Genomic DNA, 16291 nt, shown 5'->3' with positions numbered 1-16291 from the left:
CACTAAGCTGGGTGGCAGTGTGAGCTGTGAGGAGGATGCTAAGAAGCTGCAGGGTGCTTGGACAGGTTAGGTGAGTGGGCAAATGCATGGCAGATGCAGTATAATGCAGATAAATGTGAGGTTATCCACTTTGGTGGCAAAAACAGGGAGGCAGACTATTATCTGAATGGTGACAGATTAGGAAAAGGGGAGGTGCAACAAGACCTGGGTGTCATGGTACATCAGTCATTGAAAGTTGGCATGCAGGTACAGCAGGCAGTGAAGAAGGCAAATGGCATGTTGGCTTTCATAGCGAGAGGATTTGAGTATAGGAGCAGGGAGGTCTTACTGCAGTTATACAGGGCCTTGGTGAAGTCACACCTTGAATATTGTGTACAGCTTTGATCTCCTGATCTGAGGAAGGACATTCTTGCTATTGAGGGAGTGCAGCGAAGGTTCACCAGACTGATTCCCGTGATGGCAGGACTGACATATGAAGAAAGACTGGATCGACTAGGCTTATGTTCACTGGAATTTAGAAGAATGAGAGGGTTTCTCATAGAAACACACACAATTCTGACGGGTTTGGACAAGTTAGATGCAGGAAGAATGTTCCCGATGTTGGGAAGTCCAGAACCAGAGGACACAGTCTAAGGATAAGGGGTAAGCCATTTAGGACTGAGATGAGGAGAAACTTCTTCACTCAGAGAATTGTGAACCTGTGGAATTCCCTACCACAGAAAGTTGTTGAGGCCAGTTCGTTAGATATATTCAAAAGGGAGTTAGATATGGGCCCTTACGGCTAAAAAGATCAAGGGGTATGGAGAGAAATCAGGACTGGGGTACTGAAGTCGCATGATCAGCCATGATCTTATTGAATGGCGGTGCAGGATCGAAGGGCCGAATGGCCTACTCCTGCACCTATTTTCTATGTTTCTAAGACCTGCCCGATTTGGCTCCTTAGAAAAACCAGAGGTGGTCTCAGTGGAAAAGCAACGGAGACAGCGCAGGCGCATTTCACCCGGACGAGGTCCGGTCTCGGAAATGTTACCACAACAACTTGGTTAATCCTTGCCACTGGAACAAGACCTAGCTCTGTCCAGCCCATGTGGTGGCTGGTGTGCAACGGCCACCGCACGTTTAAAAAAAAAAAAATCTACGCACAGATATCTTCCACCCTTCAACATGTAGTTCAGTACCTGGAATGTTAGGTCCTTCATTGAAACACCTGTGAACACATCCCTTTTTGGTGTGGAAGCAAGTCATCCTCGATACGAGGAACCACCTAAGAAGAAGAAGACAATAATTTGAAAGATCAGTCATCTCTTTTTTTAATGTGGTTCAATTGCTGGTGCTTTAACATTCCACTTTTACCACACACATTGTATTAAAGGTTTGTTTTCAGTATTGTAACTCGAGCAGAAAAGAAGGCAACAGATCAGCCAGTGTCTGAAAGATTAAGATTAGCATTTTGAGTAAGACATTTCATTCAACCCAGTGGACAATTCCCTTTCTGAGTGGGAATTGAATAAGCAACTTCACTCTTCACACCTCCTTCCACAGCACTACCCCCGGCCCCATCCCTGTCCCTATTCCCTCGTTCTAATAGGTTCAGGGATCCTGAACAACTGTGGCTTGATCCTGTGTGGCAGCCAAGAAGCAAGTTTGACAGAATATTTGCTGTTTTCTTTTATATCCAGTTTTTATATTTTATATCCAGTTTCTCTGCATGCTGGTCACTGTGCTACAGCCTAGTATTCCTTCTTCCATTACAGGGAGTGGATTTTTTGGATGTTGCGGTATCCTTACTCCAGTTTCCTTTTTGGGTGCCTCACATTTTATCTGTTTGTAATGACAGTTCCTTTTCATTGTGGCGGTTTCTTTTGGTATTGCCTCTGTTTTTTCTTTCAATGCCAAATTGTTTCACACGGGCAGTGTTGATGTTCACGTCATTTTTAACCAATTCTGCTCAGGAGATTTCATTGAACTTCCAGTTATATGCCATACTATTTTCTGTAACATGAGAGGGACTCTGCCCATCTTTGTACTAAACTGGGCACTGACATTTTAAATGAGGATTTGGAAAATAATTTTCAGGCAATTTAGAAAAAAAAAGTTTAAAAAATTCTTTTAGACCTGCTCCAGTGTAAAACTGATGACATAATTTGAATCCTAAGGCTTTATGTTGACTGTGGGGAAAGGTGGGGCACGATCGCATTGTTTGTGTGTGTTCAATGGCCTGTCGATATTGTGCTATAATTTTTGAGGAAATCGTGTTGTATACTGGGCAAATAATTAAGTCTGATTGACTTTTTTTGTATTTTTGGGCTCCTGATAAACATCCCCCATATGATTCCTATTGGCAATTTACTGTTTATGAACTTCAACTTACAACAAAACTATTTCTCTGCTGCCTAATAACAACCAACAGCCCAAAACTAGTAAAGTGCTAAGAACTTACAAGCACTTGACTCTTCTGAGAGAGGGTGTTCTCTTATACAAGTGCCTTGAAGGAGTCAGGAAGGATGAAACTGCAGGCCTCTCAGCAAGTTTTGGGCTCGTACTATCCAGTCTTTGTGTCTTATCTCCTCTTCGCTCTCACTCAGTCATGCACATAACCATTTTTAGAGTGGAAACAAGTCTTCCTCGATTTCGAGGGACTGCCAATGATGATAGAAACGTAGAAAATAGGTGCAGGAGTAGGCCATTCGGCCCTTCGAGCCTGCACCGCCATTCAATGAGTTCATGGCTGAACATGCAACCTCAGTACCCCATTCCTGCTTTCTCGCATACCCCTTGATCCCCCTAGTAGTAAGGACTACATCTAACTCCTTTTTGAATATATTTAGTGAATTGGCCTCAACAACTTTCTGTGGCAGAGAATTCCACAGGTTCACCACTCTCTGGGTGAAGAAGATTCTCGTCATCTCGGTCCTAAATGGCTTACCCCTTATCCTTAGACTGTGACCCCTGGTTCTGGGGAAATCCAGAACCAGGGGTCACAGTCTAAGGATAAGGGGCAAGCCATTTAGGACTGAGATGATGTCCTGGGAACAAAAGAAGTTGTTTGCTAGTATCAGAAGTGCCAATGTAAGTGTACCAACCTTTATACTTGTCTACTCTTTTAGAGAACTTGGATGCAACTTGTAGTGCAGCAATAAATTGGGAAAAACACCAGAAAATGTGGCTTCAGCCAAAAGGCAGAAATATAGATGGAAATAAAAGTGCAAGATGTTCAATGCATGAGTAAACAAATTCTCACTGGCAAAAAAAAAACTAGACTTCAACAGTAACTGAAACAACAGGAGCCGTGCTTCAAAAAGCACTGCAAATCAGACCAAGGTTGTTTCCCTGTCATGCACATGTTTTATGGTCAGGGTACATGCTGTGGGTAAAAAACAGTGTGTTGATATTTAATGACTCCAAGATAAGAGGAGACTTAATTGATGTCCTGTTACTGACTGCTCCATTTTTGATCAGGGCGGAGGAGCGGTGAGAGATCAGGGCCCAGGAGAGGCGAGGGTTTGGGGCCCAGAAGAGGCAAGGGCCCAGGAGCAGCACAGGCCAGCCTACACTGCGATCTATAGATAATAGGATAATAGCATTAGATCCGTGCAGCAGGGCTTGGTCTTCAGTCATCTTGATTAACCCTTGCCACTGAATCAAGACCTAGCTCTGTCAAGACCGTGTGGTGGCTGGTATGCAACGGCCACCCCACGTTAAAAGAATCCACGCACAGGCATCATCCACTCTTCAGGATGTAGTTCAGGACCTGGAATGTCAGGTCCCTCATTGAAACTCCTGTGAACTCATCCCTTTTTGGTGTGGAAGCAAGTCATCCTCGATACGAGGGACCGCCGAATACTATACTATACTTAATCATACTAATGTTATAGATAGTATCTGGCAACACGTGCTGTGCTTGAAGCTGTGTTCTGGGGCCAGCATTCTGTCACTGTAGGTAAAGAAGAGCAAAGTGTCAGTGGATTAGAAGTGAGCACCTTAAAACACCCTCTCTTGCCAATATTTATCTAACCAAATCGATTGTTGTCTGTGCTGGATTTTTAAATATTTCTGTACATATAGAATCAGTTTGTAAGAGCTTGAATCAGTGTCACCCATTTCTCAAGGGAAGCACAGCAGTACTTTTCTTTTGATGTACATGCTTTTTGCTGGTGGAAGAGAGACAACATTCACTCCCACCTTGCATGTTTTCATGGAAAATAGAACATTACCTTTGTGACATTTGCCATACAATTGTTTCTTTAAAAGCCAAAACATTTTTATTATTTTTAAAAATGTTGCAATGTACTTAATACATAATAACAATCTTCAAGTTTTTACACAGCAGGATGTTGCAAGTTGTGGAAGTAGATGTGAGTGATGCTATAAAGTAACTCTCAACATTCTTTTGCAGCCATCAGAGGACATTCGTGCTGGAGGTGATGGGTAGACATTGTGGGTGAGCAAACATTGTACTTGTTTGTGACATTTGATTAATAGTTTTAAGATCAACATGATTGAAGTGATTTGAAATGTTCTTTTTTAAAAAAAAATAATAATTTGAAATGTAATGAAGTATGTCATGCTTGTAGGTATCTCGCTCTAGTAAGTGCCTTGGCCTGTGGTGCGGACTGGGTCTTCATCCCTGAAAGTCCTCCAGGAGATGGCTGGGAGGATCAGATGTGTCAGAAACTCTCAGAGGTACAACACTGAAGCATGACGTTACTGATTTTGTAAAACTTAAGTTCAATCGAGTATTTTAGAAATCCCAGACCATGTGGAAACACTGAATTTGAAAACGGTATACATTGTAAACTGTATATTGGATAGCCATTAGGTGTGGGATATCTAACAAGGCATGACACCAATGAGTATCTCAGGTAACATAAACCACAGGAGCAGAATATGAGCAGTTGGGATTCACTTTTTTCATTTTATGATTGAAACTTTTCTTTTGCAGCTATTGGCAAATAATTTGGTTGCAGGTAAATGAGAGTTGGGGTGTGAAATTCTTCATGTTGATAATTTTAGTGAAAAAGTTGACCCAAGAACAAAAGGAGGAAATTCTGTTTTGTACTTACGCCAAACTTTTTGCTAAAATTACTGGAGGAACCTCACCTTTTGAAAGAGATCTTAATTCTTTTGCATAAGATTCTAAGCTGTACAACTGGCAACCATCTTTGTGCTGTATTATATGATACTTCATACAGCATTGTAAAGTTTTTCTGTCAGATACCTGTGGTATTACATTGGTAAGAAAAGTAATTCCAAAAATCCGATGTGTATCTATCCTAAAGCCACTTACCTTTTACCATAAACATTTTATAGCTACAGACCAACATAAATAAGAAACATAATCTTTTGTAATCATATATGATAAAAAGCCATTAAGAGATATTAGATAGACATCTCTGCAAATTTAAGGAGTTAATGGGGCAGAAATCCCACTTTCCTCTTCCTGGGAGTGTTCGACTAAAAATAAGAGAAAAGATGCGCACCTACCTTTTAGTCGAATGCCCGTCTGAGATCCCGGAGTCAAGGCCTCCTCTCTTTACGCAATGCAGTGCGTTCGCGTTGGGATGTCCGCAAGAGTCACATGGGCCTGGATACCCAATCACGGGTAAGTATTTTCTCATTCATAGTACAGGAGTTTCGTAAATGTGAAACTCCTATTACTATGAATGAGAACCCCCCTGCCCCCCAAAACACACAAACACTACATAAAACATTTTTTAAAAAACACCTCACATAAATACATAAATAGAAATTAAAGTTGTTAGAAATGTTTTTTAAAGAAAAAAAATTTGCTGTTTAAAAATAAATGTAACATTGGGCAAGATTTTTTAAAATAATGTATTTTTAAAATTTTATTTTTTATGTTTTAAGTGTGCTTTAAAACTCTTACACCTGTAAAAGTAGGCTATGCACCTGCTTTTATCAGGCGCAAGAGTTTTGAGGTCATTTGCTGGGCAAGGTATGCGTAAATCCCACAATCTTGCCTGTGCAAATGTACTCGCTCCTGATCTGCAGATGATCTGTCAAGCCAGAAACTTGACAGATCGGAAAAGCCGGTTTTCAGCGCATGCGCTTATAATGAATTTTATACATTTGTGTGAAATTCCTACTTTTGTTATGTTAACAAAGACATTAACTCATTCGAAATAAATCAGTTACTATCCCTCATTAAACTACCAGAGCAATGGAATAATGTTTCATTTTTCCAGTATTTCTTTCTGCGTTCTTTAGAACCGTTCCAGGGGCTCCAGGTTGAACATTATCATAGTTGCAGAAGGAGCTCAAGACCTACAAGGACAAAATATTTCTTCCAGTATTGTTAAGGATGTGAGTACCTGGAAAACATGCAGGCAAAGGTGGAGCTCATAAGCTGCCAGTGGTTTCACTCCCGGTGTGTTCTTCTGCTCTAATGTCTGCAGTTATCACTTACACATCATGAGATACTAAAAGAATGCTTTCTTTTCAAGTTAGTAAATGGAGAGATTGCAAGGATTTCCATCCTACAAGAAGACTCCTGGGAAGGAAACTATAATGACAGAATATGCTCTGATGCCTGAATTTTGATGTACAGTAGTATCACGTATGCTTTATTTTTTTCCACTCAGAACCGTGCACGAAAGAAAAGGCTGAATATTATAATTATATCGGAAGGGGCAATAGATAGTTACAACAAACCTATTACCCATCACATGATTAAGGATGTGAGTACTGAACACCTTGTGGTACAACTCCTGCTCTGACCAATTCCCACAATGCCACCCTATTGTTTTTACTGCTTGCTTTTGGAATGCATTTGTGTGCAATTGCAACACCACTCCATATGAATTAATCCTCACCAGCACTTTAATCAAAACTGTTCTCTTTTGCAATTGCTGTTTTTTTTTGTGTTTTTTTAAATTCTGTTCAGTCATTGAGAAGGTTATGGACAAGGTTATGAGTGGTACAGATAGATGAGCAAGCTGATCATGATGGTACCATGGTGAAGGCGGGGGGATGAAAGGGAATATAGTTGTGGTAGGGGACAGTTTGGTCATAAGGATAGATACCGTTCTCTGCAGCCGCGAGTTCTGAAGGTTGTGTTCCTGCCAGGTGCCAGGGTTGAAGACATCTCCTCGCGGCTGGAGAAGAACTTGGAGTGGGAAGGGGAGGATTCAGTTGTCGTGGTCCATGTAGGAACCAATGACATAGGTAGAAATAGGAATGAGGATCTGCTGAGAAAGTTTGAGGAGTTGGGGTCCAAATTAAAAAGCAGAACCTTAAAGGTAATAATTTCTGGATTGTTACCTGAGCCATGTGCCAATTGGCATAGGGACAAACAGATTAGAAGGTTAAATGCATGGCTGAGTGGTGTGGGAGGCAGAGGTTTTGCTTCGTGGGACACTGGCATCAGTATTGGGGTAAGAGGGAGCTGTTCCGTTGGGATGGGCTCCACTTAAACTGGGCTGGAACAACTGTCCTGGCTAATTGAATAACTAGGGCAGTATACAGGGCTTTAAACTAATGAAGAGGGGGTGGTGGGGGCTGGGGGGTGAGAATTCAGGAAAGAGTAAATTTAAAAGCAGCAAGAGAAATGTCAAGGTTGTAGAGCAAAGCAGAGTTTGGGTAAAAATAAACAGTGGGTCAGGAAGGGACAGAGAGAGTAACAAAGGTCATCACCATAGGCAGTCCCTCAAAATCAAGGAAGACTTGCTTTCACTCTAAAAGTGAGTTCTCAGCTGACTGCACAGTCTCTGTCACAGGTGGGACAGAGAGTGGTTGGAGGAAAGGTTGGGTGGGAATCTGGTTTGCCGCATGCTCCTTTCGCCGTTTGCGTTTGGTTTCTGCATGCTCACCCGTGATGAGACTCGAGCTGCTCAGTGCCCTCCCAGATCAGTGACTAAGATGACAGCGATGAAAAATAGAAAAAGGTCAAAGCTTAACGGCATGATATCTGAATGCGTGAAGCATTCGCAACAAAATGGATGAATTAATAGCGCAGATAGAAATTAATAGGTTTGATCTGTTGGCCATTATGGAGACCTGGTTGCAAGGTTGGGAACTAAATATTCCAGGATACTTAACTTTTAGAAGAGATAGGCAAAATGGAAAAGGAGGAGCGGTAGCCTTGATAATAAAGGATGGGATAAAGACAGTGGAGAGAAAGGATCTTAGCTCCAAAAATCAAGAAGTAGAATCAGTTTGGGTGGAGCTAAGAAATAGCAAGGGACAGAAAACAATGGTGCAAGTTGTTGAGAGGTCCCCAAACAGTAGTTATAATATAGAGTGGCGTGCAAATCAGAAAATTAGAGGTGCATGTAACACGGATAATACAGTAATTATGGGGGGACTTAAATCTACACATAGACTCAGAAAACCAAATTATCAGTAATAGTGTCGAGGACGAAATTCATGGAATGTATACAAAATAATTTTCCAGATCAGTATGTTGAGGAACCCACTAGGGAACAGGCTATTTTAGATCTAGTATTGTGCAATGAGAAAGGGCTAATTAATAACCTTGTAGTAAAGGGGTGTTTAGGAAAGAGTGACCATAATATGATAGAATTTTATGTTAAGTTTGAAAGTGATTTAGTTAAATCTGAAACTAGGGTCTTAAATCTAAACAAAGCAAACTATGTATGTATGAGGGGCGAGTTAGCTAAGGTAGATTGGGAAACGACATTAAAAGGTATGACGGTAGACAAACAATGGTTTGTATTTAAAGAATTAATATATAATTTGTAACAAACATAAATTCCTTTTAAGGCACAAAAGCCTCACAGGAAAAGTGGTCCAACCGTGGCTAATGAGAAATTAAAGATAGTATTAGATCAAAGGAAGAGGCTTATAATGTTGCCAAAAAGAGCAGTAAGCCTGGGGATTGGGAGGATTTTAGAATTCAGCAAAGGAGAACCAAGAAATTTATAAAGAAAGGGAAAATAACATATGAGTAAACTATCGAGAGACGCAAAAACCGACTGCAAGCGATGGCTATAGAAATAGTGGATAAATTGGTTTTCATCTTCCAAAATTCCATAGAACGGAAGGTAGAAAATGTAACCCCACTGTTTAAGAAAGGAGGGAGAGAGAAAACAGGGAACTACAGATCAGTTAGCCTGACATCAGTAGTAGGGAAAATGCTAGAATCTATTGTAGGATAATAGGAACCGACCTACCTGGACCACTGGGAAGAGGGGTACCGCTCGATCAGCCTGGCACTCAGGCAGATTTTTGTCAGCAGCAGCCTGCCACCTCCTATTTAAATTTCACCCCGATCGGGGCCAGCCACCTGGTACGCATCCCCTGAAGTTGTCACTGTTATCATCCGGCACAGCTTCAGGGGGCGATACCCAATGTAGGGGCCAGGGCGCTAGCGGGGCAATGTGACAGCGATGATGTCACGATCCTGGAGTGCAATAGTGGCGGCGCTATGCTGAACTCCCGCCAAATTTAGAGGGAGTCGTTAGCGGCTCTGCGCCCGGTCACTAAGTCATTTGCGCCCCACCGATTTCTCCTCCAAGATGACTTGCTGCAATTATGTAGGACCCCGGTGAGACCACACCCTGGAGTATTGTGTGCAGTTTTGGTCTCATTACCTAAGGAAGGATATAGTTGCCATAGAAGGGAGTACGACGAAGGTTCACTGGATTGATTCTTGGAATGGGGAGCTTGTCCTCTGAGGCGAGATTGAGTAGACTAGGCCTATATTCTCTGGAGTTTAGAAAAATGAGAGGTGATCTCATTAAAACATACAACGTTCTTACAGGGCTTGACACGGTAGTTGCAGGGAGGATGTTTCCCCTGGCTAGGGAGTCGAGAACCAGGGGTCACAGTCTCAGAATAAGGGGTCCGCCATTTAGAACTGAGATGAGGAGAAATTTCTTCACTCAGGTGGGGAATCTTTGGAATTCTCTCCCCCAGAGGACTGTGGAGGCTCAGTTGTTGAGTATATTCAAGACAGAGATCTATAGATTTTTGGATATTAAGGGAATCCAGGGATATCAGGATGGTGCAGGCAAGTGGGATTCATGGAATCATAAAAACATTATAGCAAAATTATGACACAGAAGGAGGCTATTTGGCACATCGTGTCCGTGCCCGTTGAAAAAGAGCTACCCAGCCAAATCCCACCTTCCAGCATTCGGTCCATAGCTCTAAGTGCATATTCAAGTATTTTTTGAATGTGATGAGGGTTTCTGCCTCGATCACTCTTTCAAGCAGTGAGTTGAGGTAGAAGATCAGCCATGATCTTATTGAATAACAGAGCAGATTCGAGGGCAGAATGGCCTACTCCTGCTCCTATTTTGTATGTTCTTAATAGGCATGTATCTTGAATCAAAATCGGGCAGCTTGTTTTTCAAAACAAAATACTGCATGCGATAAATATGTAAAAATCTCATAACAAAATTCAGTTTGGTACTATCATGTGCCAGGAAATAATTGCGTCTTCTGTTCCTCTCCCTCCTCCAGCACACATCTTTGGTTTTGTGAAGGAGGTGGCAGAGACTGGCGGTATGGCGTCGGCAGAGAATGCTTTTTTTTCTCTGGAGGTTTGGTGAAGGGGTCTGCGCACCTTCTACAACCATTGCATTCTGATATTCTATTCCTCTGGGATTACTGGTGGTGCATACATCCAAACCACAATTTTAAAAAAAAAACTTTTTTTCGACAAAAATGTAATTTTGACAATGTAGACACAATTTATAATGCCCCATGGTAGCCAGTTCATTCCCAGTAATCCTTTTGGAATCTTCTAGGTGGTGAAATGTTTTACTCCTGGATTTTATAATCGAGGCGTAATATGGTCGTGCAGGAGTTGAACTCCAGCGATGAGTACTTCTTCTGTCTTGTAGATCTCTTCTTCTTGGTTCTACTAATGATCTAATTGGGAGCTAGAGGTTATACTAAGTTTTAATTTGTGTTTCTGTTAATTTTAAGTAAATTATTTTAGATATAAAACATTTTGTGAATATTTCACCCCTTAATGTGTCCGTTCTGATAACAGATGCAATAATGGATCTGTTTCATCTGTCTCTGTGGCCATCAAAAACAGCCTTGTAAAGTACATCAAACTGATTTTGTAGAAAGGATTAGTTTCTTCAGGTTACACATGTTAAAAATGTGGCTTTAGCCAAGTAGCTGGAATATTATTCCAACTTATCTTAAAAACAGTTAAATGTTTGGGACTTTTCAAAAAAGAATAAATGGTTAGAAAGAAAACTGACGAGGCTCCTATCCCTGTCAGTGATTTAGACCTTTAAACATATAATATATATAATATGGGCATAGTTTATTACATGTGTGACTGTGTCTTGTGACAACATTTGTCTAAGCAGCTGCAGATTTTTTTAAACGTGTTTGTGATGGTGTTGCTTGTACCTTTACTACGTTATTAACATGCACTGAATCAACTTGCCTGCTTTGTATTTTATTCACTAACATGATTGAGACATGTATTGCACACTTTCCCTATCCTACTGTGGTTGCATCAATTTGGTCCGTTAAACTAGAAAGTAAAATTAGAACATTTTTGAATGCAAGACAACTTTGAGATTCATTACATAGCTCAAAAGGAGAGTATTAAAGAAAAATAGTGAGGCTCTTCTTGTGGGGAAAGGAGAATCAAACACATTTTTGTAGCAGGTTTACTATTATTTTTGAAAAGAGAATTGTTCAATATTTAAAGCTTTTGTAAATAAAGGTTTTCTGTTTGCACAATTATTTAATGGTTTTTATTTGAGATGTTAAGAGCAACTGGAACATATTCAGGAGACTAAATGAAGTACAGAGACATGTACAGACATCAGAAAGGGACTGCATTGTGATCTCAGTACAGATAAATGTGAGGATAATGTCAGGCCTGGACATGTGTACAATACGTTGAGTAGGCCTGATTGAGAGAAAGTCTTTACAGGCAAGAATAGCAAGATTAGACGGCAGTTAAGATGATGATGTGATTTCTGAATGACTGATCTGGAGGAGGAGGTGGCAGGGAACAAGAGGCCTTCCTCCATGACGTTACGCCCAAGATAAAGACATTCAAGAGATGCCAAGACTTGAGATTGATGGTCTTGTGATTTGTCAGCCATTCATGCTACTCCAAAAAAGGAAAATCATATTTGGATAAAATTTTCTTTGTTAAGCCAGATTTTCTAATCAGTATTAACTCATTTATGTAAGGATGTGGCTGCTGCCAACGACACAAAGTCGTTGCGCATGCGCAGTTCCAGTGGTCTCTTGTTTGTCTTGTCGGACTTTGTAGTCAGTAATTATTTTGATAGAATGGAAATTGTGTTCATTTTGCCAGTCATTAGAATTATTTTAAATAATTAAGCCAAGTGTTAATACTTCTTGGAAAATCTACATTATACTTGATATACTTTTGGCCATCTTCCACAGCATACCTGCACAGCCAAAAATACACAACTTATACGATGTTTAATTATCAATTTAATATTTTACCTTGGGATTGTTGGACACAATAAAACAGATTTAGGTCAATTCCTATCCCATTTTTTTTGTCTAATAACTACCCAGTACAGCTGAACTCTAGGATACATGTAGATAGAATAGTGTCAAAGGGTCACAACTAATTCCAGCATGTGCTAGGGCAAGGCACGTCTGATGCTGAAGGGGCGACAGCACATAGTCAGCAGTTCAACATTATAATCTAAACTTTGGACAATATTACATAAATCTAAATCGTTCATCCCCCTTACAAGACTGCAGGTCATGAATTTATAAAAATAAAGAAAAATAGGTAAACTAGTTTTGACAGTAAACTGAAGGAACGTCGACAGTAATTCAAAGGCTTTCACCATGACAGCAATATTTCATGAAAAGTGGTCATTCTTGGCATAGTGATATCCCCACTTTAAAGTGAAATTAGATTTTTAGGCAGTAATTATTAAATCCTAATGTATAAATACAACTAACTTCAAAGCTTTAGTGTAGTTTTAGTTATGGGGGAGTACCAGATTTAAGTTAAGTGGAATATGGTGCTATAATGGGCAAATCTTAAACATATGTCTATACATTGTGCAAATATGAAATATAAGCATACAATTTGATTCCAGTGGGTTTCCCTTCTCTTGTACAAACTCTCCTTTTAGCAGCTCTGCTCTTTGTTTGTCAGTTTCATCTCCAGTCTTTTACAGATAATTTTTACATTTACAACAATTTCTGACAGCTCGTAGTCAAACGGCTGGGTTTTGACACACGTGTGACTATCTTGGGGCATGTCCAACGAGGAGGTACACCTTCTGCATTTGATCGAATCCTGGTAAGTAAACTGAACCATCTTTCATAAACAAATCTTGGGCAGTTTGAGGAGACGGAATAAAAACAAAATGCTGGAAATCTCAGCAGGTCAGACAGCATCTGTGGAGAGAAAGCAGAGTTAATGTTTCAGGTTGATGACCCATCGTCAGAACTGACGGAATACTGACACTGTAACAAGTGCATAGGGAACAGTGGTCCATTCAGCCACTCGAGCCTGTTCTGCCATTTAATTAGATTGGGACTGATTTGCAGCTTACCTCCATTTACCATTCTGTACTTGGTTCCATAACCCTTAATACCCTTACCTAGCAAACTAATTTGAAAGAGCTATCCAATTAGTCCCATTCCTCTGCTTTTTCCCCATAGCCCTGAAAACTTTCCCTCTTCAAAAGTAACGTACTTGGATTTCCGGGGGATGTAAAAGTTGCTTTAAAATTGCTAGATTTTTTTTGTTTAAAGTTATTGTTGTGATGTCAGTCACTCTTGATTTTTGTGTTTGTTCTGTGAGCTAGGCTAGTAGAATGGGAGTAGAGGCTGTGGTTGCCTTGTTAGAAGCATCACCAGAGACTCCAGCCTGTGTTGTGTCACTGTCTGGGAACCAGGCCATCCGAGTTCCCCTAATGGAGTGTGTACAGATGGTAAGTAATGAAATGAGCCACTAGCATTGTCTGCAGTCAGGCCTAGTCCATGCAAGATGATCTAGTTTGGCAGTATTGCAAGAAAAGCTCGGGTTGCGACACGTTTTTTTTAAAGCTTAGATTTCAAAAGAAAGTTTTTTTTTAATGCTTATTTCAGCAACAGATGTTTACTATCTTGATCTCATTGAAACATGACTACTTTTTAAATATATTATATGGCAGAATTAATTCTAGGAATCATTTGCAGACAACTGCTCACATTTGCAATATTAAACATTAATCACTTGTATGGATAGCATTGCATACAATGACCTAAAGTGCATAATGAGAACCTTGTTGACACACATATGACAAAACACAGAATGAATCGATCCATGTTAATTTTTATCATGGTGTATTATAATGTTAAGAAGGGGATAATTTCACAACTTTAATTGTTGGGAACAGATGACATCTAAGACCCTGCAAACCTCCAAATATTGCTGCTAGTTTGTATCCATTATTCTCTATTTTATAGGGTTACCACTTTTATCAAAAAGGGATTGGAAAACTTTATTAAAAAGAAAAAGTAAAAATATTGGAAATATGAAATAACAACAAAAAATGCTGAAAATAAATAGATCATCAGCATCTAAAAGAGGAAAGGCAGGTAAATGCTCCATCACAGCTGATGAATGGCAGTGAGGCAATCCCTTTATAAGGCTGATCCAAATGAGGATGGGGGGATGGGTAGTAAATGTTAACTACTATTACAAAGAGGCAACTAATAGATTTAATAGTCTGTGACCATCTAATTATAAGACCTTGCATCTAGCATGAGTCCCCTGTCACATTTAATGGTGTCACACTTGAAAGCGTGACTTCAGAGGTAATGCATGTAATCCCGGTGCAGGGGTCGGGGAAGGATAGTGCTTGGCTCAAATGAGTACTTATCTATTAAACTGACAATCTAATTAAAGCGGGGGTGGGGGGGGGAGGGGGGAAAGACGAACGCCTCCAACCCAAAAACATTTTGCGAAAATACCTGGTGGTCACGGAGGCACCTTCGATTCCGGTTGGAGGCCTTCATTCGATGCGTAGCGTACAGGGAGATGCCGTTTCCCGTATGTAGGGAAATGCTGGAGTCACGTGGGCCTGGACCACCAGTCAATGGGTAGTATTCTCACTGATGAAAATGGGATCTCCGTTTATGCGAGATCCCATTACTATCAATGAGAAAACCTACCTAAAACAAGAAACACAGCATACGTAATAAATAAATTAAAAAAAAAACACCTCACAGATTTAAAATTAATTGAAATTAAATGTAAATATTTTCGAAATGTGTTTAAATTGGGTTAAAAATAAACTTACCTTAATGGACAGGGTTTTTAAACAATGTATGATTAAATTTAATTTTTATATATTTTAAAACTCTTACGCTGGCAAAAGTAAGCTATATGCCTGCTTTTACCAGGCATAAAGGTTTGAAGGACATTCACTGGGCAAGAGATGGGCAAATAGCCCAATCTCTCCCGCGCGAATGTTCTTCTCCCAGTGATGCGGAGGATCTATCAAGAGAAATCTTGACAGATCGGAAAAGCCAGTTTTCGGCAATTGCGCATCTCGCCCGGCTTTTGAAAGGCCTCGCTGGGTCCGTGCGCACTTCATACCGACCCAGCGAGGCCGGAATTTTTGGCACATTATCTAACCAAATAGGAATGAAGTAAAACCAGTTGCTAGTAGCATCAAAATATTAATGAGAAGACATATTAGCAATTAAATTTTTTATCCTAAAGCTACCAGTTCTGAACTGGGAAGCAACAGAAAGCAAGCAGTCAAATCATTTAAAGAATTTCTTCACGTCTATGTCCTTCATTTCACTTTACAACTAGAAATAACATGAATTACCTACTACATAAATCTGGAGGAAAAAAATCACGAACATTACCCATAAAATGGCTACTCAATGTTAGATATGCTATTGCTGTTAGTTTCAGTCATGCCCATACTGTTCTGATACTGGAAATTGAAGACCACGACAGTGAAAAGAACATCCCTGGGCAGCACTGCATCATTCGGTATTGTATGGTACTGGGCTAGCAACTCAAAAGTAGTGAATTCAAATACCACCATGGCAAGTTGGGAAATTGAGTTTATCTGGTGAGTTTTGAGCTAGTACTAGATAAAATAACCATGTAAGCTGCTGGATGGTCAAGGGCATAACTCTTGCCTCACCTGTGTCATTTAGTTCTTGTGCCCATGTTTGAACCAAGGCTGAACTTGGGTTCTTCCCCCATTCCACTTCACATTAAAAAATAACCTTGATGTCATAGGGAATCTGTAACTTTGTAGATAATTTCTTAAGTGTATTTTTTTTAAAGAAAGCTTATATTTAGTACAAAAAAAGACTTTCA

At 40.2% G+C, this 16291-nt stretch overlaps 1 protein-coding gene across 4 annotated transcripts in view; it reads left to right on the top strand.

The window, feature by feature from the left end:
* The window catches only part of LOC139264681 (ATP-dependent 6-phosphofructokinase, platelet type-like), a 149742-nt gene that overhangs the window by 64477 nt on the left and 68974 nt on the right, over positions 1–16291 (top strand). For 3 of the 4 annotated variants that reach the window (XM_070881570.1, XM_070881572.1, XM_070881571.1), the window contains exons 6-10: positions 4397–4441; positions 4575–4683; positions 6603–6698; positions 13166–13258; positions 13770–13895. In XM_070881570.1, the coding sequence (XP_070737671.1) occupies positions 4397–4441; positions 4575–4683; positions 6603–6698; positions 13166–13258; positions 13770–13895 (469 nt within the window). Of the gene's footprint in view, positions 1–4396; positions 4442–4574; positions 4684–6228; positions 6325–6602; positions 6699–13165; positions 13259–13769; positions 13896–16291 lie in introns of all 4 variants that reach the window. The other variant, XM_070881573.1, reaches the window with a different exon arrangement.

This window comes from Pristiophorus japonicus, chromosome 5 (genome assembly GCF_044704955.1).
Source record: "Pristiophorus japonicus isolate sPriJap1 chromosome 5, sPriJap1.hap1, whole genome shotgun sequence".
NCBI lineage: Eukaryota > Metazoa > Chordata > Chondrichthyes > Pristiophoridae > Pristiophorus > Pristiophorus japonicus.
The sequence above is the reverse complement of the archived record's forward strand: the minus strand, read 5'-3'. Positions and strand labels throughout refer to the sequence as shown.